The 25003-nt window shown below is 38.7% G+C and overlaps 1 protein-coding gene across 1 annotated transcript in view; it reads right to left on the bottom strand.

Annotated features, from left to right (window-relative positions):
• MYH15 (myosin heavy chain 15) overlaps positions 1 to 25003 on the bottom strand; it is a 175793-nt gene that overhangs the window by 82537 nt on the left and 68253 nt on the right. Inside the window, 10 exon segments of the mRNA XM_024735329.1 lie at positions 511 to 773; positions 5447 to 5583; positions 7394 to 7517; positions 8422 to 8539; positions 12054 to 12089; positions 12092 to 12140; positions 12974 to 13041; positions 16029 to 16161; positions 17265 to 17444; positions 24581 to 24751. Of these exon segments, the coding sequence (XP_024591097.1) occupies positions 511 to 773; positions 5447 to 5583; positions 7394 to 7517; positions 8422 to 8539; positions 12054 to 12089; positions 12092 to 12140; positions 12974 to 13041; positions 16029 to 16161; positions 17265 to 17444; positions 24581 to 24751 (1279 nt within the window).

The following is a 25003-nucleotide window of genomic DNA, read 5'->3' as shown; positions in this document are numbered from 1 at the left end:
AAGAAGTAAAACTGTCACTGTTTGCAGATGACATGATACTATACATAGAGAATCCCAAAGATGCTACCAGAAAACTACTAGAGCTAAGCAATGAATTTGGTAAAGTAGCAGGATACGAAATTAATGCAGAGAAATCTCTGGCATTCCTATACACTAATGATGAAAAATCTGAAAATGAAATTAAGAAAGATCCTGTCTTTTGATTTGCTAATGGGTTACATGCTAACTACAGAATTTGAATTAAGATCCAGAGCTTCCTGGCTCCCATGACAGATTTCCATCTGTTTATATAGTTAAAACCCATCTAAAAGTTTGTCCCTTTTTCAAAGACATACTGTCAATGAAATCACTTCACTGTAAAACAGGGTGTCTCTCTAAGTGTTCCCACTGTGTTGGATGAAATTCTACAGTATTTGCATAGCACGTGCCTCTATTTTTTTTCAAGGCAATACTGCCTGCAAAACAAGGGAATCTAATTAGAAACTTGATTTGAAGAAGAAATGGTGGGGCCAGTCACAGCCTGCAGCTGAAGAAGCAAGTCATTCTTTTCCTGGTGTAGGGAGATTTGCTTGGCTTTCAGCTCCTCCCTCGGAGATTCTGATTTCGCCAACGCTTTTTGCAGCTGCACACACTCTTCCTTGAGTCCAGCTACCTCCTTTCCCATTCCAGCAGATCTAACAAAAGGCTTGATCTTGAAGAAGAGCCTCATCCACGGCCAGCCCTTCACAGCCATGAAAGCTCTTACGTTCCACTGGATCAAAAGAAGTGCATCCCTCAGTCGAGGGGGAAAAAAAAAAAAAAGAAAAGCAAGTTAACCTAGACTATTTAAAAGAGTTATTTTCCGAATTTCCCTGGTGTTGGGTGGTTAAGAATCTGCCTGCCAATTCAGGGGACACAGATTTGATCCCTGGTCCAGGAAGATCCCACATGCTGCGGAGCAACTAAGCCCGTGCACCACAACTACTGAGCCTCTGAGCCATGTGCTGCAACTACCGAACTCGTGTGCTGCAACTACTGAAGCCCACATTCATAGAGCTCGTGCTTTGCAACAAGAGAAGCCATTGCAATGAGAAGCCCGTGCACTGTAATGAAGCATAGCCCCCACTTGCTGCAACTAGAGAAAGCCCACGGGCAGCAACGAAGACTCAACGCAGCCAAAACTAAATAAAATTTAAAAAAAAAATTTTAAAGTAAAAGAGTTATTTTCCAAATTAAGATCCCTAATAAGCACATCTTTTTAGGAGTCATTATAAATCCTCATTAGTCTTCAAAGCACTTCTACATCCAAGCTCTCATCTGATTCTATCAAAAACCCTTTGAGGGACTTCTGGGGCTAACAATGTTGTGGACTATTTGTCCTGAAAATGTTTCCACTACAAACATCCTTTAAATGAGAGCTGACCCTTAAAGAGGGTAAGAAGTATAGAGGGAGCTAAAAAAAAACATAGCAAAGAGTGAATGCTTGTATGTCTGACCATCCTTATGGAAGGAGGAAGCCAGGCTTGGTATTGTAGGGTTTGTATTTTTATATCCTTGTGGATAAAGAGACAGGCTGTGATTTTCGAAGAATTTCACCCTTAATGAAAAGGAGGATTTAAAAATTCACCCACTGGCACAGAGAGAAGTCAAAGAGAAGCACATCTGATTTGGTCTGGGCTCAGGGTGAAGAAAAAAGATCCTACGCTAAGAATTTTTTTTTTATACTATGAACCAGCACCACCAGCGTGTTTGAGATTTAAATTATACTACCTGATTAGTGCAGAAATACACAAGAAATTAGCATAATCATTTTTTTACACTGGTAATAAATACCCTTTGGGCCCTTGGGGGAAAAATACAAAAATGCACTGAAGAAAATACCCTAAAATCAAGCACTAGAGATTTTCTTAAAGTCCCCTTGAAGATGAGCTTACAGTTCAAAATTACAAAACACATATAGAGGGGCTTCCCTGGTGCTGCAGTGGTTGAGAGTCCCCCTGCCGATGCAAGGGACACAGGTTCGTGCCCTGGTCTGGGAGGATCCCACATGCTGTGAAGTGGCTGGGCCCGTAAGCCATGGCCGCTGGGCCTGCGCATCCGGAGCCTGTGCTCCGCAACGGAGGGAGGCCACAGCAGTGAGAGGCCTGCGTACGGCAAAAAAAAAAAAAAAACCACATATAGAAAAAAATTCAACCATAAGTGAGGGTGAGCACCCACAATAAAAAGTTTAATTAAACCCCCAAGAATTTCAGATAATTGAACAATCTGGTGGAGATCATAAAATTGCTGTTAAGAATTATTAAAGACATAAAGACATTAAAGACATAAAGGAAAGAACAAGAAAGAAATGAGCCACTATGATAAAAGGGCAGACAGATTTGAAAGAGAACCATATAAAATGTCTAGTACTGAAAAGTATAGTCATTGAAATCAAATACTCAAAGGAAGAATTAAGCAGCTGACTAGACACACTGAAAAAAATTGTGAATTAAGAAAAATAAACCCAAACAAGTGGAAGGAAGGAAAGAATAAAGCTGAGGTCAGAAACTAATGAACAAGAAAACAAAAAAAATAAAGAAAAAATTTAAAGGTGGGTTATTAAATGGTATAATTAAATAAACATCTGACATGAATAAGCAAGAAAAAGAGAAGGCATAAATAAACAATACTAGGAATGATAATACTCTAAAATAAAATAATCTATGATCATGCCCTAGAAACATAGCTGTAGATATGATAGAGATTAAAAATTATAATCTAGCAAATTAGAAAATTTTAAAAGAACTGTAAAATTTCTTTTTTTAAAGAAATTAACCTAGGGCTTCCCTGGTGGCACAGTGGTTGAGAGTCTGCCTGCCGATGCGGGGGACACGGGTTCGTGTCCCGGTCTGGGAGGATCCCACATGCCGCAGAGTGGCTGGGCCCGTGAGCCATGGCCATTGAGCCTGTGCGTCCAGAGCCTGTGCTCTGCAACGGGACAGGCCACAACAGTGAGAGGCCCGTGTACTGAAAAAACAAAAAAGGAAAGAAATTAATCTAAACTGATTCAAGAAGAAAAAAATCTCAATAGGCTTATATCTATTAAATAAATTAAATCAAAATTGTAAAATCTGTCATGAAAGAAACACCAGATCTAGATGGTTTTATAGGCAAATTTTACCAAGCACTCAAAGACAGATAATCAAAATAAATTGTTTCATGTTTTGAAAAGAGAAAATATTGCCTAACTCTTTTATGAGGTTAAGGTAACTTTGATTCAAAGTCAGATAACAGCAGAAGAAATAATTACAGGCCAAACTTATTCATGAACATTGAGGCAAAAATACTATAATACTATAACCCATCCCACAATGTATGAAAAATATCATATTTTATAAGCAAAGTGGGTTTAACTTTTTTTAATCTATTAATTTAATTCAACACATTTATGGGTTAGATGCAAAAGAAGAATTTAACCCTTTCTTGGTAAACGTGCTTAACAAAATAAGATGGAACGAATGTCTTCTATACAATAAATCATATCTACCAAAAAAAATCTACAGAAAACATGATATTAAGAGGAAAACGATATCTTTCCCCAAAGTCAGAAATATGACTAAGTCTGGCAAAAGTTTTTGAAGTTGAAATACAAGTTGGTGAGAATATAGAGCCATGGGACTTTCATATACTTCTGGTAAAGAGCAAAACAGAAAGCATTTTGGCAACATCTCATAAAGCTGGAGTTGTGTCTAGCCTAAAACCTAACAATTCATACCTTAGAGAAATGCCACTCGAAGTGTGGGCCTCGGTCAGCTGCTACCTAGGTACTATCAGCCAATGGACCAGCATTTTGAGTAACAACATTGCCCTCAAGAAACTCTTGCATATATGCAGGGGAAGACATTTACAAAAATGTCACTGCAGAACTGTTTGTAATAGCAAAAACTTTTAAATAACTTAAGTTTACTTGAGCTGGGAAATGGATAAATAAATTGTGGTATATTCATATGATGGAATACTATATAACAGTTAAGATCAATAAGCTAACCTTAGATTTATCAACGTTAATAAATTTAAAAGCTAGTACTGAATGTAAAGAACAAATTTTAAGATAATACACGGAGCATATTTATGTGAAGACTAAAAACATGCAAAATCATGTAACTTTTTAAGGACACCTGCATATCTCCACAGAACTTGGATCAAGGGAGAAATATGCAAGGGGCTTCAACTGAGTCTGTTAGTTTATTTTTTAAATATATTGTGAGTAACTACAGAAGAATGTTAAATTTTATATGAATGAAACAGAGGGATAAAAATGAATTCAGGATCTCAGGAGCTAGGAATAGGATCTGGATCAAGGGAGAAATACAAAAAGGGTTTCAACTTTTTTAATTATTTATTTTTAAGTTGTGAGATATTACAGAGAAAATGTTAGGAACTGATGTACTTTGATGATAGCTCCATGAGTATGCATTATAATATTTTTTGTATTTTAAATATTACATAAAAATTCCTTTAAAGTCATTCTATGATTTAGAGAGAATGGATAGTAAAGACCTCATTTTAGAGATGAAGGAAGTGAACTTGAGAAATTAAGAGTCTTACCCAAGTTTACAAAACTGGTCATAGAAGGCATGTCTCCTGAACCCCAAACTCTCATAAACTTCCACACCACATTGGGCACTGTATGGAGGTCACAGAAGACTCTTAGTAAATGTCTCTCTAATATCCTTGACATCACCATGTAATAATATTTTTCTTCTTTGGGGAAACAGAGGGAATTAACAGACTGTCAAGTAAGCAAATTATACCAAGACCTGTGGACCTCTCTCCAGAAGGTAAACTGTGCTATGGTAAAAAGTAAATACGACAACCACAGAATCCCTTACTCATAGTCCCTCTGTTTGGATATTTTGTTAGCTTGCTTTCCATGATTCTATTAAAGGTTTTCTTCTATTAAACAAAACCTATGCCTCAGTGTCCAGAGGTGATGATAAATGTCCCTAGTGAACCTGCCTGAAATGAAGTAACAGAGTTATGGTTACATGTCACCAAGAGTAAGTTTCTGACCCAGGGGAGGCTGTAAAGTGATCAGAACACCTACCTACTTTGCAGCAAACTTCCCCACAGAGCTGGCTGTGAGATGCATGCAAACACTTCTAGGTCTGCTTCTGTTTTGAATTATGAGTCACACTGCTCTCAGAGATCCAGACTTGGCCAATTATAAAGAATCCCTCCAAAGGGAAGACTGGAAGCAGTGCAAGAAATATCTGAATTATGCTTATTCTTAGTTAGATAGGGTAATAGAAGCCCTTTGTGCTCTGTTTGGTGTTCCATAATTTTAAAAATTTCAAATTAAGTCCCAGACTAAGCAGAGGTGGCAGAGCTCTTTACCCTGACCTATTGTAAGGCAATGAGCTAAAGTCACATTGACTGAGGCACACCATTACTCTAGCAGTGGGGACACAGGGTGGGGATATCATACCTCTCTCCCAGAATCCTCTGGAATTTGATTTGCATCAATTTTCCCCATACCCTGGCTTGGAACAATGTAAAGACTTTAGATGGTCTCTCATCTCTCATTGCTTTCAGTTGGCCCAGAAAGCCGGCTTTTAAAAACACCTAAAAGAAATGTCAGCTGTTAGTTCTACTCATAGTGGGCATTCAGTAAATGCCTGTTGAATGGCCCTATGAGCGACTGATGTATTTGTTTATCAGTTCTACTACTTGTTAATATTTCTTAATGTGTAAAATGTAAATTCTAGAAAGTTTGGTTTTATAAACCTAAAGTTTGCCACGCACACACACAAAAACAACTTTATTTAATCCTGTGGTTATATTGGTTCCTTAAGAACTTAGGCTATCCTTCTCCTGATCTATTAGTAATGTCTAGGTTGTCTAGGGAACTTGGTTTACGTTTTAAGATAGGCCCAGGCAGGGGTCTGCACAGTTTTTCTGTAAAGGGCCAGATAGTAAATACTTTTAGGCTTTACAGGCCACATACAGTCTCTGTAGAACCTCCACTCCCACCCCCATCGCCCTCCTCCTCCACCTCCTCTCTTTCTTCTATTTCTTCTTCTTCCTCTTTAAAAATAACCCTTTAAAAATGTCAAACCATATTCAGCTAGGGGCCATATAAAAAATAGGCCATGGATATGAGCCTTAGGCCATAATTTGCTGACCTCTGCTCTAGAGAAAGTCACTTTTGTCTTAGACAATAAAAAATACACATAAATATTTTTTCAAGAATCATTAGTAATGGCCAAGATGAGGTGAGTGAGGTACCTAAAGCACAAATTTTAAGGAAGCACTCACTTTCAGGGCTGTACAAGTCAGTACTTATACAACCTGAAGAGTGAGTGCTGCCTTAAATTTTGTGCCTTAGGAGGCTGTCTCAACTCACGCTAGTCCTGCCCTAGATGAGTAGTATACAGCAAAAATAACTAAACATACAAGGAAGCAAGGCACCAGGAGTGAAAACCAGCAGAAACAGACTCTCAGGTATTCAAAATGTGGGAGTTGAGTAATATTTTATAATCATGTCCAACAGAGTTCTTTTTCTTAAGCTCTTCATCCCAGACCCTCCAATTCTCCTTCAAATAATTTGGCCTTTATATGGATGTCATTAGAAACAATCTGATATTGACTAATGGATAAAACCAAATCTGTTAGTCAGAAGTTTCCCAAAATATGTGGATCATGTTAAGATCTTCAAGATGAAGCAGAATTTAGTGAATCACATTTAAGGAAATTAATTTTGGATTAATTTTTTGGATGGTAGGGTTGACCTTAACTTTTTTTTTTTTTTTTCCGGCCGTATGCGGGCCTCTCACTGCTGTGGCCTCTCCCGTTGCAGAGCACAGGCTCCGGACGCGCAGGGTCAGTGGCCATGGCTCACAGGCCCAGGCGCTCCGCGGCATGTGGGATCCTCCCGGACCGGGGCACGAACCCGCGTCCCCTGCATCGGCAGGCGGACTCTCAACCACTGCGCCACCAGGAAAGCCCGACCTTAACATTTTTAGACAGTCTTTCAGAATTAATTTCCTGAAAGTGTACTTGTGAATGAATCAGTTCACATGCAGACAAGCAGTTATCTCCAGTAAGTTGGTTCAATTTTGTCTAGCTCTGATGTGTACACATTTTCTAGCACACTAAAGTTGATTCAGTATTTTATATCTTGGCACAAACTTGCTTAGATGAATAATTATAAAAATGTAAATGTAGTCAAGACTGAGGTTCAAAAAGCATTGAATTTTGAATTTGCTCTCTCAAATAGTGCTGAAGTTTTCAGTTTCATCGGAGCTCTGTTTGTATTAGTTGTGGTCACAAGAGCTGTAGAATGCCTTATAATTGCACTTTCATGGGTATTTTAAGATACACAGACTTTCCTCCCACTCTTCTCCAAAAGCATTCTTTGTAGTTCTCTGGTTACCTTAGTGATTCCAAAGTGGTACTGTGTATGGTCTATCTTCAAGGAGCCAAGTAATTCTTCAGCTGCTTTTCTGCTGCTCACAAACTTGCTCTTTGGAAAGACCCTTTGGTTCAGAATGTAGTACCTAATTTAAAATAAGTAAAGAATAAATCCTAAGGTTGAGGTGCAAATAAAGAAAAATCTGGACAAGTGAGACAAAAGGAGGTATATATAGACTTCCACCCCTCCTACCAATATGTTCAATTTTCACAAAACTCTTGGTAGTAACAATGAGGATACGAGCAATAATTCCTTACTTTGGAATAATAATTTGTACTTTTCATAGTGCTGTAGAGACCACCTCACTTGATTCTCCGCTCAATTAGGGAGGGAGGGAGAGAGAGATTAGGAGAAAGAGAAAGAAAGAGGCAGGCTTAAGTACATCTCTATCGTGCAGATAAGGAAACTGAAAAGCAGAGACGTTAAAGGTCTTTTCCAAGATTCCCTCACCCTAATGGTGAATTGGTGGAAAGCTAGAAATATACTTCTTAATTCTGACACAGGTACTCTTTCTACTCTACTCTACTTTGCTCACATTTGCTTGATCACCTATAATTTACACATTTAGAATCTGGGAAATAGAAAGCAAAGGTGCCTCTTCTGCCTTCTTCTGTACTCCCTGCTGGCTTCCTTCCTCTCACAGGATTGCTAGTAAAGCAACAGCCTGCTTGGATGGCAGCTATGATTAAGTACATACAACATTTCAGAGACTCAATTCAGCCTCCATATCGTTCTTCTCTATATATTTCTTCTATATGTGGGTCTATTATCCAGTAATAGAGATTTAAGGATATTACAGCTACATAGATGTTGGATGTAAGGGGAAATAATAATGGAACTCTGTCATCATATATCTCACCGCCACCAAAACACATCGATCTGTAGTCTGGAGGATATCAACCAAACAAACAATGCATGCCTAAACACTCCAAGAGAAGAAAATGAAATGGACTGCCCCAGGCTTCTTGGATCCTGGGATGTATGTTTACCTTTGTTTAAAATCAGCATACAGCAGCCGGTTTGGAAAACCTTCACTGCATATCCTGATCCCTTCCAAGACACCATTACAGTGCAGCTGCTGTAGAACCAAATAAGCATCCATTACATCTGAAGAAAAACGGTCACAATGAGTCCATGTCTAAAAACATGCTTACCCTAGATTTTGTCCTAATTGCTGCATCTGAGGTTAAAAGAGTTTGAATCTAGTGTTCTCTACATCATAGGTAAGAGGATTCACTCACTCCCAGCTTCATGGCACTCAAAGTACCCATCCTATTATGTAGGAGTCTCTGAATAGGATTTACCTGGAATGAAACCTTTAGTTCACAGTTAGTCAAGATTTTATAAGCAAATACTCCTAGAAGATGAAAAAAATACATCTTTGCTAGAATGTAAATGACTGGCATTATACCCATTTGCCAGCCAAAAACCAGCTAAAGAGGGGATAAAACACAAAAGAGAACTGGCATCTCCAAGTAAGAAGGGGAGGGATTACAAGAAGGGGGAATATAATGAAAGAAGATGAGAACAGCCGCAGCACTGTGTTTACTGTTCTGTATTAGGAAAGAATGGGCCACATCCCGGCCTACTTTCTCTCCTGATTATCTTGAGAAAGCCTACGTTGTATTCGATAGTATAAGCATTCTCCTAGTACCCCTTTGTTCCTGAGATGGAGCCCACAAGAACTGCAGCTGCAATCTCTGATAGGAGCCTTAGAAAAGCCAACCAATGAGCCACTGTATCTGGCTCTCCGCAAGGCTTCTGGAAGGAGCCAAGCAGCACTCCTAACAAAGACCTGCTAGAGTGTTATAAGGAAAATGGAATGAGATGATTCTCTGCTTATGCCCGGGGTCACAGGAATAAACCCTAAGCCATATATTCATAGTCCTGCACTCCCATCCCTTTCATAGACAGAAACAGATCATCTGTAAGAAGGAGCAGAAGCGGAGTTCTATGACACAATAGGGTCAAGCATACTCGTTCCCTTTAAGGACATATGAAGAACTGTTTTGATTAGATCATGAAGCTTTTCTTATGACTTTCTCTTAAGACTTAGAAAAAAAAAAAAACCTGCTGAAATCAGAGCTGATTCGATGGGAGTCAACTCTAACAGGTAATAGAATTGCTCCAAAATAGAGGTAGCTAATTAGATTCCTTGCTAGATGGAAGCAGTGTCCCTAGATGCATTCAGAAACCCAGTTGATAAGAAACAATGAGGCAAAAACATACAGCGTGAATGCACATGAAGGGTTTGCATTGCAAAAACTCAAACTGCAGCATCATTGTTTAGCATCACACTTTCCCAGAATAGGTCACAGGCTGTCAAGATGGGAGTCTTAATTACAGGCGGTTAATAAAAATGCAAGGTACTACAGAACCTCAGAAATCAGAATCAACAACATCTGGCTACATATTCCAAGAGTGATTAGTGCTCTGAAGACATAAGTTCTTATCGCATATACAACTTTGAGGCTGACAGCCTCCAACCAAGCTCCACAGAAGCCTGTAATTCCAAACAGAAGCCTGGGAATCTTCAAATCCAAGATGTAAGGAAAGTGATCCATGTAATTAATATCTGTAAAAACTTTGTTTTGTTCATTAAAAACATAAATAATTCACCACCACCTACCTATCTCATCACTGCCCTAGCACCATCCATTCATCAAAAAGTATTCACTCCAAAAGCCAAGAAATGGAAACATTCTAAGTGTCCACTGATGGATGAATGGATAAAAAAGTTGTGGTATATGTGTATAATGGAATATTATTCAGCCATATAAAAGGAGGAAATCCTGCCATGTGTGATAACACAGAAGGACCTCGAGGGCATTATGCTAAGGGAAATAAGCCAGACAGAGAAAGACAAATACCATACAATCTCATTTATGGTTCTAGATATTTTCACCATAAGCTTCTTTGTCAAAAGCGTTTTTGCTACAAATGTTTTCACCGCATAACTAATTGGCCATGCAGCAATTTTGCCATAAGAGATAAAATAACTGGTTGACAGTTTGGTTTCAACTGGTTGACAATTTGGCTTCATTTCTCCATTGACACAATACTCCCATTTTCTATACATGAATCTGAAAGAGGCTGAGGGCCTCAGAGGTGCAGAGTTGAACCCACATTTTCCATAGAACTTGGAACATCTACCAACAGACATGTGACAATATGCCAAGAACAAACAACAGTGTGGAAGGCTTTCATAACACAACACAAAGCTCAGTTACAAACATGTATCCTAGTATTTGGAAACTGATACCTCTCTCAATGAGGGAAGAAATTTTAGCAAAAAAGAAAATGTGTGATGCAGAACAAGGAGATGAATCAACAAGCCAAAAAATGTATAATGAACAAAGACTTGGAAGATAAATGCTTAGGTTCAACCCACAAAGTAAAATCAGATATTTGTACCATATTGTCGTGAATCTACACACATTTTAAATTTATTCAAATATTTTATATTTCACAATAGTCTTTTTAATTTTGTTATTCATTTTTCATGTTTCATTATGTCCTTTTTAATGCCCCTCTTTTATTTTTTGTTATTTTATCTTTTATGACAAAATTGCCTTATGGCCAATTAGTTATGTGGGGAAAATGTTTGCAGCAAAAATGCTTGGGGCAAAGATGTTAACAGCAAAGAAGCTTATGGTGAAAATGCCAGACACACTCACTTAAATGTGGAATCTTCAAAAAACAAACTCATAGAAAATGAGATTCGATTTGTGGTTACCAGAGGTGGGGTGGAGGAGTGGAACTTGGATGAAGGTGGTCAAAAGATACAAACCTCCATTTTTAAGATAAACAAGTACAAGGGATGTAATGTGCAACATGATGACTATAGTTAACACTGCAGTATGGTATGTTGAAAGTTATTAAGAGAGTAAATACTAAGAGTTCTCATCACAAGGAAACAGTTTTTTTTCTCTTTCTTTTTTTTGTATCTATAAGAGGCGATGGATGTCAACTAAACTTATAATCATTTCATGATGTATGTATACCTTAAACGTATAGAGTGCTGCGTGCCAATTATATCTCAATAAAATTGGAAGAAAAATAAAATACTTCTTAAAAAGTATCTACTGCCCAGAAGTACATAACTAAAGAGACAGGTAGTTTTAAGGAGAGGGAGGATATTACTATTATGAAGGAAGACTAGAGGGAGTTCTGAACAATTAGAAATGGATTTAGAAACTCTCTTTATGGTCAATTTAGATAATTTAGAACAAATGATTTCCTTTATGCTTAAATATCTACTTTAATCCCCAAATTGATTATTCAATCCCTTCTTATTATACTTTGCCCTTGTAGACAATGGCACCGAAGCTCATCCACATTTTAGCGTGAAATTCAAGGAGGAATTTAAATGATAATGTCAAGCATTCTAATGTTATCCAATTGAGTCTGCTTTGTGAAATCCTTCTGTATGTCCACTTGAATCTCAATTCAAAGGCAATCTTGAGGAGGTTTAAAAAACTCACTTTTAACTTATTTTAGCTTTTCTATCTGAAAATCTACCCTTATATAAAACAAACTGGTAAATATTTCATTCAAAGACATTCAACATAGCTTAAATCAAATGAATTTCCTAGTGTGGATTACAAAGAAATCTATTTACCTGACATTTTGTTCACATTGGGATTTATGCATCTCAAAAATGAGGTGCTGTTGATTTCAGGTTAGTCATCAACTTATTTAGGTTTTCCTAAAACAGAGATCATAACCAACACAAAATCACTTTGCAAATCATTAAAAACACCAATCTATGTCACAAAAGTCTCCATGTTGACCAACTTAGTCTTAAAGCCAGATGCATAGCAACAATAAAATAATGAATTCAACATTCTTCCCTGCTTACCAAAATACATTATTTCCTTCCCTTGACAAGTCAATATTTATCTGACTGACATAGTTCTCTTGTGTATCTTATCTACCTGTTTTAAATTTGGTAGCAATACTTTATGAATGGGCAATCAAATGGCTTGAAGAAAGAAACTGTTTCCCAAGTTTCCTGCCTGGAAAATTTTTATCTTAGCTCAGTTTCTCTGGAAGCAGAATCTGAGATGGAGATTCTCGTTCAAGAGATTTATTTGGAGAAGGAGGGAAGTACAGTAGGGCAGGGGGAGAAAAAAGCAGTGGTATAGACTCAGTTTAGTCTGAGTCCTGCAGAAGCTCTGAGCACAAATGTACCAATTATACTACAGTTGGTACCTCCTTGAGACAAGGGAGGGGCCAGAATCTGAAGAGGAGAGTAAGGAGACAGATTAGCTTCCCATTCGACCAAGGGCACTTCTGGCAACTGTGAGTTATTATGAGCTAATATTTTCATAAGTGGTAAGATGGGCTGATAAAGGGGATCTAAGTAGGACACTGACAGTGTCCACGAAAGTCCATTAATATCAAGATAATCTTTAACTTTTCCAACTTGGTTAACTTCAGATACTTTATCCTTATTTGAAGATGTAAAATTTCAAATAAGTAATAACATATGCAGATTGTGAGGTAGTTAATATATGAATAGATGCAATTAAAAATTACTTTATGCAGAGATGCAACCATTTGGAATGAAGCTCCTTTCTTGCCTTTCTTCTCCCCAAACTGTAGAGCTAAAAAAAGAAGAAAAAAAACACTAAAAAGGCCCTTTTTTGTCACATTACCAAACCCTGCTGATGAAAGCAAAAATGTGTCAAAGTTCTAGAAGCAATATGGCTATGTCTACCAAAAGCTTTAAAAATATTCATGTCTCAACACAAAACTCTATTTCTGGTGCTTTTCCTTAAGGAAAGAGGCAACTGTGCACAGATACTCACTGCAGCATTGTTTAGTCATTAAAAAAAATAATAAGCAAAAAATTTAAATGGTAACAAATGTCTACCAACAGGAGATTGGTTACTTAAATTATGAAAGAGTATGCGTACAATGAAACACTGCAATGTTTTAAAATGATGATGCAGATCCATATAACTGGCATGGGAAGATTGCTCGGATTTATTTTGAGAGAAAAATTAGGCTACATAATAGTTTGTATATTATGATACTGAGTGTGTATACATGTTTTTAAGTGTGATTGTATTACGGGTGACTATATACATAAAAAATGTTCGGTAGAGTATACACTAAAATATTAGCAATTGTGATCTCTCTATGTGAGATCAAAGGTAACTTTTATGTTCCTCTTTTTAGTTTTTCTATTTTGTCTGTGTTTGGGGCAACACTCATGCATTACTTCTGTAATTTATAAAAACAATCTATTCCCACTTTCTTGAAGCAAAGGAATCTATGCTAAGCCAAACTGTTTTACAAACATTTGTGTAGCGCTAACTCATGAAGGTACAAAAGCATAACAACAAAACCCATAGGCAATCTGGAAAAAAAGGGCCAGCTGTCAATATGAAAAACTGATAAAATACTCTCTAGCTTGAGTAGCAACTGTGCTGAGGCAGATGTCATGAAGTTTAATCACTGATGTCCTATTGACATGCCCCAAGCCTTCCAAGTGAATCACTTGACTTCTTTGTACTTCCCCATGGGAAGGGGATACTACTACCTTCCTTTAATTTTTTAAAAGAATTGTAACTGGTTTACAGTACTTGGATTCTCCAGAAGAAAGTATGGTTATTGTGAGTAATTTAATTGGGATGAGTCAGAAACTTGGAGGCAAGTCCTTTTTCAGGGGGTCCTTAAAAAATAATGAAAAAGGACATTCTGGACAATTCTCTTCTAGTTCAAAAGAACACAGCACAACTGGAAGAGTCAGAAGACAATTTCCTCTCTCATTCTCTGCCCAAACCACTCTCTGATTTCTTATGACCAGAGAATTACTCATCTGGGAGCCATACACTTACGTGGCCACTATTTATCAGACTTCTCAGAGGTACTTTAGAAGCTATTAGAATCAAGCAAACGCACTACCTGCAGATTTTCAGGGTCCATACCCAATAGATTCCATTTCTCAAGCTCCTCTTGAGGCGGGCCAACAGGATTTCAGGCATGCTTCTGAATTTTGTCATCATGTGCTAATGAGGCTGGGAAGTGCTAAATTCTCTCCGTTCCCTGGCCATGCCATCAGGAGTCCCAAAGCAGGCAACAGGGGACAGGAGTGAGCTTGAAGCTGGGTGTAAGACAAGAGGGTGAGAATGTCAGAAAGTAAGAGGACACATCCCACTTAAAGAACAGCTAGTACAGTTTGCCCCATTGCTACAAGGGCATCTGAAACCAGACAGGCCGGATTTTCTATTTTCCCATAATTCCCATTTTTCAAAAGAAAAAGGAAATCCAAATGTGTACGTGAGAACTTCCAATTTTTTTTTTTTAATCAGTGTGGACCAAACGTGTTTGAAGACCAGTTCTGCTCAGGAGATGCCAATCTGACAGCTATGAACTGTGACAACTGTGTCCCTCTGCCGCTGGCAGTAGTCCAGACGTGAGGGTAATGGCAGCAACCTGGCCTCTGTGTCCTCCAAGGCTTTGTATCACGGTGTAGAAGTCTGAATTGGATCCTGAATCCGGGTAGCCTGTCCATCTCTCTGTTTTGTTTGTTTCCAGAAGACAGTGAGAGTGGAATAGGCACGAGGCTAGTAAGCACAAGTCCCGTTTCCTACCTTGCCTTTGCCATTTAGTAGTGTTAAATTAATGAAGCAAGGAGGCCATCAGACTGAGGTGGCTCTAATGCTGTGTGGCAGCCTATGTAAGCAAACAAAATCTAAGTCTGTTAATGCCCCAAGGTTACCAAATCAAAATGCTAAGGACAACCAATCACAAACAGCCAACTGGGCTTTAGATACAGCTAATCAATAATTTCTTTACTTTGCTTCTACCTTTTTTCTATAAAAGTCTCTCCCTGAGCTCCTGTGGGTGGAATGCTGTTAACCACTTCTGATTTGATGCTGCCCAATTTCAATTGCTTTTTCCTCAAATAAACTCTTAAAAATTTTCATATGCCTGAGTTTATCTTTCAACAGTAGATTTGTGAAACTTTAATTCTGTACTTGCTCCTATAAGATAGGGAGAGATTTCCCTTTACATGAATCTAAAAGGGCTAGGACAAGGATTGAGTAAGATAATGTATCTAAAAGTGCTTTGTAAATTACAGACTACTAAACAAGATTGGTTGTTAGTTGGTCAGCAAGTATTTATGGAGTGCCTGCTAAACAGGCATCTGCTACATGCTTGAGGATACACTTGAACAAGTGAGACATAATCTCTGCTCTCATGAAGCTTACAAAAACCCCATTACTATAATATAAAAGCACTGTGAAAGAGAATTCCAAGATATTTGGGGGATATGTATTAAAGGAGCTTGTTATCTCTCCCAAATCACTTATCAAAACATGGTTTTCTGCTGTCTCTTCAGCTTGGTTAAGTAGAAGATAAAAGCAGGCTGGAGCAGTCTCCTTGAAATCTATCTACCTTAGAGCACCATTTCCCTGAAAAACCACCAGCCAGAGGACAGAAAGGCTAATAAGAGGGGATGACGCAGACCACAGGGATCAAACACAGATATCACAGGAAAGAAGCCAGGATTTTATAAGTGCTGAGGCAGACATGGGTTCCATTTGGAGGCTGAAAAATTGAGGAAGATTTTTCAACTCACCAGTGTTGGTACTGATGTAATTTTCAAAGAGTTTTGCCAGGAGTCTGTTGGATGACTTCTGAAATACAGCCACCACTGTTTCATTAAGAAAGGCTTTGTTCTTTTCAAGCCAGCCACTGATGTTATAAGGCACCTTTGGAAAGGCATGCAGTTCAGGTAACAAAAGAGGTGAATGCATAAGTTACTTAGAAAATTGTGTATCCCTTTTAAAAAAAATCATAAATTGTGTGGGTCCTTTAATTTTAAATCAGTTTGATGTAACAGTACTGAATAAATACTCCAGAAATCTGTGTGCAACCCAAAGAGATTCTCAGGCTTTACCATTTACATTGTGGAAAGAAAGGACGAGAAGGGGAGGGAGGGAGAGGGAGAAAGAATCAGGGAGGGAAAGAAACACCAAGGAGAGAGAGGAAGAAATAGATGGCGTTTCCAGGAGAAACAATTCACATCAGCCCTCCTTCATAGGCAAGAATAGACGCAATAAAACAACTGTCTCTGACACACAGTGAGCATTCCAAAAACATTATCAATGATATTTTACTATAAATATCATTATAATTAATATTCAAGGATATCAAAGAAGAGATTTACAAGCATATCTAGGTACAACTGACAGGTCATTTTTAGGTCAAAGTATTATTTTATCCTTCGTCAGTTCTCTTTTTGTGCCATTCAGAATTACTGACCAAAAGCATAAAAGCAGAAAGAAGGGGCATGTGCACGCACACATACACACACACACACACACACACTCCAGTGGGGAAATGAGGAGAGGGAGTGAGGGTTATTAGGAATAACCTATCACAGGATATCACTATCACAGTTGGTCATAGTTTGGAGACCATTACTTCACAGTACTCTTTATGAGAGAAGGGAAAAAAAATCTTCAATAAAAAGATCAATTGAAATCACTCGTTCACACAATGTTAAGTTGAAAGGAAGGACAAGTAAGGAAAAGCCCATGTCTTTGATGGTCTCCATAACTTTCTGAAGCTGTCTTACTTTGAGTTGGGGTGACAGAGTCGATTTTGAGATTTTTGACCTCTGTTATTATAGTATGGGTGTTTCATATCCTAAGTGCTAAAAGGCTACACCAACTTTTTTTGGGGACCTGAGATTTATTTTGTTCATCTCTCTAATCTAAACTTTACTTATATATTATCTAAGGATTTTGGGCTGAGTACATTTGAAACAGAGGCAGGAAAATTCAGGGCTGAGTGTCTAGAGGTAACTTACCACTCCTGCACAATGGACAAGGTCAAAGTGAGCTTCATATTTCTTCTTATTATCAGGCTTGGGCTTCTGGAAATGAACTGGCTTTCCAAAATGGTTGTCAGAAAGTTTGGTCTTGAAAGTCACATCTGCAGCCTGATGAAACATACATTCCTCTTCAAGGATGGAAAAGATGCCCATTGGCTGTTGGAGATACAGATGAACAGCAGCTGGAAAAAACACCAGTAAGCAGTATTTTCAGTAGAGGGTCAATGTAAATTCTTTCCTATGAACCTAATTAGTTGACAAGGAGAAAGGAGATTCACTACATATAATTAGCCAATCATCCATTCAACAAATATTTATTAAATACCTACTAGGTACCAGGCACCAGCAGGAGCTGGGGATGAGGCCATGAGCCACATTCACAAAGTGTCTGTCCTCAGGGTACTTACATTCTAGTGGAGCAGACAGACAATAAACAAGTAAACACTAAATAAATAACTTAGTTTCCCATAAAGGCTCTGAAGAAATCATGCAAAGTAAAGAGAGAGAATGACTGGGGCTATGTGAGAGCTATTTTAGTAGGAGAGTCCAGTAAAACCCTCTGACCTGAATGAGAAGAGCAAATCCTGAGAAGACCTGTGTACAACTCTACTGGGCAGAAAAACAAAGAGTGCAAAGGCCCTGAGGCAGGAGCACCCTTGGCAAATTTCAGGTCCTACCAGAGGCAAGTGTGAACAGAGCAGAGCTAGTCGGAGGGAGTGCGTGGAAGGAGAGATGCAGTACTGGATCCCAAAGGCTTTATAGGCCATGGTAAGACATTTGGATTTTACTTTAAGTGTAATGGGAGTCCTTTGGAGATTTTTAAAGTGATGTGATTTAATTAATACTTGAAAAGGATTATTTGTTTAGGAAGTGGTTGGCAAAGTAAAGCCTATGGGCTAATCCTGCCTATGGTCTGTATTGGAAAGCCGGTGAGCTAATAATGGTTTTTACATGTTTAAAGGGTTGTTTAAAAAAGCAAACAAGGAAGGATATGTGATAGAAAACTGATGACAGCATCAGAAAGCTTTTCCTCTAAAGGGCCATATAGTAAAGCTCTTAGACTTTGTGGGCCACAGAGTCTCTGCTGCTCCTTTGCCATCAACTCAGTCATTTCAGTCCTGAAAGCACTAATTGACGATATGTAAATAAAACAGGTGTGACAATGTTGCTTTCAAACTTTATTTACAAAAATAGGCTACAGGCTGACTTTGGCCCACAGGTCCATAGTTTGCTGAACGCTGACCTCGTTGATTGGTAGTGTTGGAGACTGTGAGAGGTCACTGAAACGTGATGCTGGTGGAGAGTAGAGCTGAGTCATAGCTTGCTGATGGATAGAACGTGGGGTGTAGTAGAAAGAGGAAGGATGACCAGGTTTTGGTTTGAGCAAATGGGTAGTGGATGCGGCCATTAACCAATATAGGGTATATAGACATGGGGAAAAACAGGTATGGGGGGGGAAGATGAAGGATTCCTACATTTGCAAATCTATTTGTGGATTTGTATGTTCATTTATCTACTCCACAAACATTTTTGAAATGCCTTCTATGAACAAATCACTGTACCAAACACTTTGGGTTATAACAGAAAAATCAGACATGGGCTCTGGCTGCAGAGCATCTACTGAGAAGATAAGACATGTACATAATATGTAGACTACAAAGCAAACAGAAAATGTCATGAGAGTTCCAAGATAGAACCATGACCCCTTGGTCCAACAACATAGATTTCCTGATTCTCTACCAATCCTTTGTACCTAAGAACCACAAATGCTCAGGTTTGGGAGAGACATTATAGGTCTGGCCCAACCCACCGAAAAGCTCTGTGAATTCCATTTAGAATTTCCCTCTAAAAAGTAGGTTAGCCTATGCTTGAATATTTTCATGGAGAAGGAACACACCAACTCCGAGTCAAGGCTTTGGCTGGGTGATATATGAAAAGAAAATTTGTTTGTGGTTTAGAATCCTTTGTTCAAAATTATGCCACTGGAGCATACGAATGGGTCTAATTTGGATTATTACATTCTTGAAGAACATGTTTTTTATCCACCTGAGTCTATCATTCTAATATATGGACTATGGTTTTCTACCTCTTTTGTCTAGTCTCATAGACTTAGAATCTGCACTTTATAGAAAATGTATTGAATGACATTCCATCAATAACTCTTGTACCGAAGGGTTCTGGCACATCTTCTTTCCTCCCAAGCATCCAGGTGGGGGATGATGCAATGAGTAAATATGCAAAGTCTTGCTCCTGGCAGCACTGACCTTGCAAGTTCTTGGCAAAGTGAGAAATGTGGAGGAGAACAAGCAGGAGGAAGGAGAACCTGATAAAACTAAACAATTGAGTCACCGGTCCACACCGGTCTTAGAGGTGTGGACTCCATCTTGTACTGCATATTTTCCTACCACAGAAATAGTCAACCTTCAGTGAACACTAGAATGAATCATTTTAAAACGTAAGCATCTCCTGGGATGGTGCCTGTTAACAAGAGGGATGTGGCAAAGCCTCACAGGGAGCAGCAGCCCCCATCTCCAGCAGAGCCACCTTCCATACATGAGGACCATCGTGTCCCTGGGACACCAATGAAGCCATCTTCTGTTTGGAGATGAATGGATGTTTTATGCAAAGCAAGTAGATGTCACAGCTCAAAATGTAACAATTAAACCACTGAGGAGGGAAAAAACGCTATTTCTTCAGGGTCTTCTCTATTTCTCCAATGCTTAGGAAGTATAAAACTCCTAATAAAGATGAGGTCTTCTAGCAAATTAATTTCCAAATAGGTCAGGAAAAAAAGTAATTATGTTCTGCCCTGTAGCATCAATTGTCTTCTAGCACACAGTATATGGTCTAAGTCAGTTGCCCTGACTCTGAACATTAACGCTGTAACCTCTCCTTCTTCAAATCTTATCAATTCTGCCTTCCTCTCTTTTTACATCTGTTACTTTCTTATTATTTCCATGTCTGCTGTCCTGATTCAGGGCCTCTATTTCTCACCTGCTGTAATAGCTTCTTAATTGCCCTAACTCTAGCTTTCCTCCCATCCCAGACCCCATACATAAACCCACCAGATTAAACCCAAGCATCTCTGACTGCCCCATTGCCCAATGTGGAAACTTCTCTGGCTCCCCATTGCCTAAAAAACTGTCAAAATTCATTAAGAGCCCTTCACAGCCTGACCCTCCTTTTTTACTTCTAGATACTTCTGTCTGTATACTCCAAGCTCTAAGCAGATTTTGAAATGTGTCCATTGCTTTCCTTCTCTAAGGCTTTGCTCTTGCCTGTCCCTTCACATGCTCACAATCTTCCTCTTTTCACCTGCTGAAATCATATCCATTTCTTCAGGCCCAACTGAAATTTTTTACCCCCCTTCCCAGCAGGCCTTCCTAGATTCCTGCAGGCAGAGGTGACCTCTGCTCTTCTGAGCTCTGTGGGCCTTTGTCTGTGCCTTTACTGCATTTATCCTGACACATATTTCTACATTTATTAGACTTACAAATCTCCTATTTGACTGCATACATCCTAAGGGCAAGTGCTATTTTTAACAAATGCTTAAGTTTTCCACAGCATTTCATTCAAAGTTTTATAAATAGTAATGTAGTATTAGGCCTAAAATTAAGGTCCAATATTTTGTGGGCTTTGACATCAGGGGAACACCAGGAGAGCCTCAAATGACCTGATCAGGGGTTCCCCTCCCCATGTTCTACAGTGGGTTAGGTCCTCCAGCCATGCAACATTCTTTATCATGGGAACAGGCACAGAGCCTGCTTATTCTTTTTTGGTTTTTTTAAAATTTTTATTTATTTATTTATTTTTGGCTGCATTGGGTCTTTGTTGCTACGCACGGGCTTTCTCTAGTTGCAGAGAGCGGGGGGTACTCTTCGCTGTGGTGCACCGGCTTCTCATGGCAGGGGCTTCTCTTGGTGGGGAGCACAGGCTCTAGGCGTGCAGGCTTCAGTAGTCGTGGCACACGGGCTCAGTAGTTGTGTCTCATGGGCTCTAGAGCGCAGGCTCAGTAGTTGTGGTGCACGGGCTTGGTTGCTCTGCGGGCATGTGGGATCTTCCCGGACCAAGGCTCCAACCCGTGTCCCCTGCATGGGCAGGTGGATTCTTAACCACTGCGCCACCAGGGAAGTCCTGAGCCTGCTTATTCTTGAGCAAGGGATTTCAGTTACCTGCCAGCCCATATTCAAACAAGCCAATCACATCCTCCAGTGGGAATCAGTGTCACCTCACCCTATTATTACTACAAAGCCTGGCTCCCACAGCTCTCGCTTTTTCTTTCTGCTCCCAAATGCAACTTCCACGTGACCTCCTCCCCCAGGCTGTGAGTATATGTGACTTACAAGCTGCTGTCAATCTCATCTGTCCAGTGTCAGGTGTCATATGTTCAGCCATTCCCATAACTCTAGGATAGGAATCCCTCTCTCACCAGTGGAGTGAGGAGGAAGTGATCAAAACAAGTAGTTGCTAAATACATTTACTTGTTAAACTTTGAAAACCAGTAAAATTTTGGTCTTAAGACATCTTTGCAATTATATCCTCAGTACCTTGAGTGCCAGGATGATGTCTCTGGTTTGTATTTCTCACAACCCTTAGCAGAGTAGGTCCTGAGGTGACTAAAATCTAGGTCTCAGCAAATTTCTGTTAAGGAATTGATTGATGGGCGAACACTAAGACATACAGGTTCGAGCTTTGGGACCTGGGCGCTGCTTTGCTGTGGGCAATAGTTAGGCAGAAAGTAAGAGTTGTCAGCCAAAAACACAATGTTATATGTTTAAAGAAAATATTCATGTGCATACAAGGGATAACAAACTAGATATTAACGTGATCCACTTTATAATAAAAACACCAGAATTAGCATATCCAAAGAACTCTACTTGGGAGACAACAACAGTCATTGCCAGGATGCTACCAGGATTTAAATATTTTAGAAACTTCTATGGGATATCTGACACCTTTGACTATTGGCATGTGGAAACATCCTGTTGTCTGACCATGGATAGAAACAATCACAAGTTATTTGGGTCAAGTCAGACAAATAAGGTGAAAAATGTGACAAAGTTGGTAATACAGTTTGGACTCGAAAACAGTTAAGATGATCAGTATTGAAGTTAATTTTCTCTCAAAGATAGTAACAATCTAACAATTTATCCCAATCCCCGTCTCATGAGGGACTTTTTCCAAAAGGGCTGAATTATTGGAAGAAGGATGTAGCCTCTCAAGGTGACTCATTGAAGGGGCAACAGTTTTTAAATATATAATTTCGGATGTTTTGTTTTAAAAAATAATAAAAATAATCTCTTTACCAATACCTAATGTAAAACCATAAATGTAATCAATGTTAATACTTTGATATGTAAATTACTGATGCTCAAGTTCTAAACAAACTAGAACATTTCAAGTAATCAGATAAGTGTGAGCTAATCCTGTAATAGATCTGTTCACTGCATATGTATAGAAAAAGATTACTGTACGTTTGAAGACCAAATTAACAAAGTTGGTATGAAAATAACTTTTTTTAGTTTGATATAAACTTTTCTGTACATGTAAAAACACAAAACTTACATGTATGAAAATCTCTCTTTTCCTGATATACACACACACAGATGCTTTCTATAAGACATATTATATGTGTTGATGTATTTTAGTTCCTTTGAACTTTGAAAACTTCCCATGATGCCTCTGTTTCAAGGAGTGAGTTTGATCATTAATATTTCCTACAAATTTCCTTCACGTACCTGAGTAAACACAATGATCTTTTCAAAATATAGAATCATTTCAAGAAACACTTTGGTATTCTGCATTTGCCTGACCTGAACACCTTTGAAATCATTCACAGGAAACCAAAGACTTATCTTTTCCTTCTATCATCTGCTCAGTTTTGTTTTTTTTTTTCTCATTTTATCATATCAGTAGAAAGTACAACAGGAAATTACATCTAGGTTGCTAGTGTCTTATTTAGAATAACCTTGTCATAAATAAGATAACAGGCTTCAGATCAACTACAAATCAGTAGCATTCACAGGGCTATTAGGATCTGAATAATGTCTGCATCCCACCTTCCTGCCTGAACACAGTATCTTGTCATAATCAGAGTAAGTAGATATTATAGGTGACAATTGCCCAAAGTTAAATCTGCCCCTAGAAGGAGCTCCAGTTCTATTGTTTCATTTCTAATTAGGAAACTATAGCTTTAATAATGCCACCAAACATTTACCAGATCATGGTTGGGTCATTATTATCATTATTTTTAATCAGCTCACAAGCTAGTTCATTATCATTATTTTTTTAATCAGCCTGTCCTCCCCCCAGGAAGTTCACTGGTTATAAAACAAGAAAAATCAATGTGATGTCCACTCCTGTTAGGAATAATGGCTACTATCAAGGAAGATTTAGTTTCATCTAAGTCTAACATATAAAATGGGTGGGACAGTGATTGATACAATCTGGACCCCACAAAGGACAGTGAAAGGTCAGTCACCTTTGCCCCTTCCTGACAGGGTTTCTGAGAATCAGATGTGACAGCATAGCATAGCTGCCTAGACATGTGTCCAGAATTCACTGCAATCCATGGCTATAGCAAGACACAAGGGCATGTAGCTGCTAACACCCCACCATGCTTGCTCCCTTGGACAAAGCCACAGGAAAAACCATACTGAATTTCCCCAGAAAATCTGGCTTATCTTTTCCAGAACACATGGAAAGAGTTCAAAGTAGAGGAACATCATCAAATTCAGAAACCATACACTGCAGCTAATTTACTAATAAGCCATGAAGTATTGTCATAAATTACTTAAACTAACTGGTACTTGTTCAATTAGATGAACAAACTACATCCTTCAAGGTAGAGGCCTTGAGGATTTATGGCAATGGTTTGTTTGCATGCTAATTTGCCAAATTTTGTTAAGCTGCTCTGGGTCTACTCATGCACCTTATGTTAATCAGCCAGGCCCTACAGGGTTCATCTTTTCAGCTCTGTGTTTTTCCAGTCAAGAACAGGAACCTTTTTCATCTCAACAAGTTTCCTCACCTATTAACAGTGGAGGTCGTGCGTAAGCAGCAAATGTGTAGCGACAGTGTGAGTTAGAGATGATGGAGTAGGTAACTGACGTGAGAGTTTAGTTAGGATGCCACGGCGCTGCACAAAAAAGAACATTAAGAGAAAATGTGTAGAGCTCTCCTGCTCTATTTCCCATCCCCTTCACAGAGCCTGGGTCCTGACATGGATCAACATGGCAGGCAGGGACAAGTCTCCTTTAACAAAGATGGATGAGGGGAAAAACACGCATCACCTTCTCAATGAGATCTTTGCAGGCTTGCAAGTCCAGGCCAAACTCAATGGACACCCAGTCAATGCCTTCTCTCCTCTTTTCCTCTTGCTCCATAACCAGCGTGTGCTGACTGAAGAACTGTTGTAAATTTTCAGCGGTAAAATTAATGCAAATTTCTTCAAGGCTGTTATACTTCAAGGTTGTGATTAGGTAGGAAGAAGAGATAAAAATAAAATTGAGAAAATGGTTATTATTGAAGGTGATGGTTAATTAACTTGATTGTGGTGATTATTTCACAGTGTATATGTGCACCAAATCATTAAGTTGTGCTACTTAAATATATACATTTTTTAGCTGTCAAATATAACTCAAAAAATGAAATAAAATTGAGGTCCACTTGGAAAAATGTAAAGAGAAAACCATAACCACTATCATATGTTGGCA

The sequence above is a fragment of the Neophocaena asiaeorientalis genome, unplaced genomic scaffold (assembly GCF_003031525.2).
Source record: "Neophocaena asiaeorientalis asiaeorientalis breed wild unplaced genomic scaffold, Neophocaena_asiaeorientalis_V1.1 scaffold136, whole genome shotgun sequence".
Taxonomy (NCBI): Eukaryota; Metazoa; Chordata; class Mammalia; order Artiodactyla; family Phocoenidae; genus Neophocaena; species Neophocaena asiaeorientalis.
Note: the sequence above shows the minus strand (reverse complement) of the source record. Positions and strands in the feature narration are given on the sequence as shown.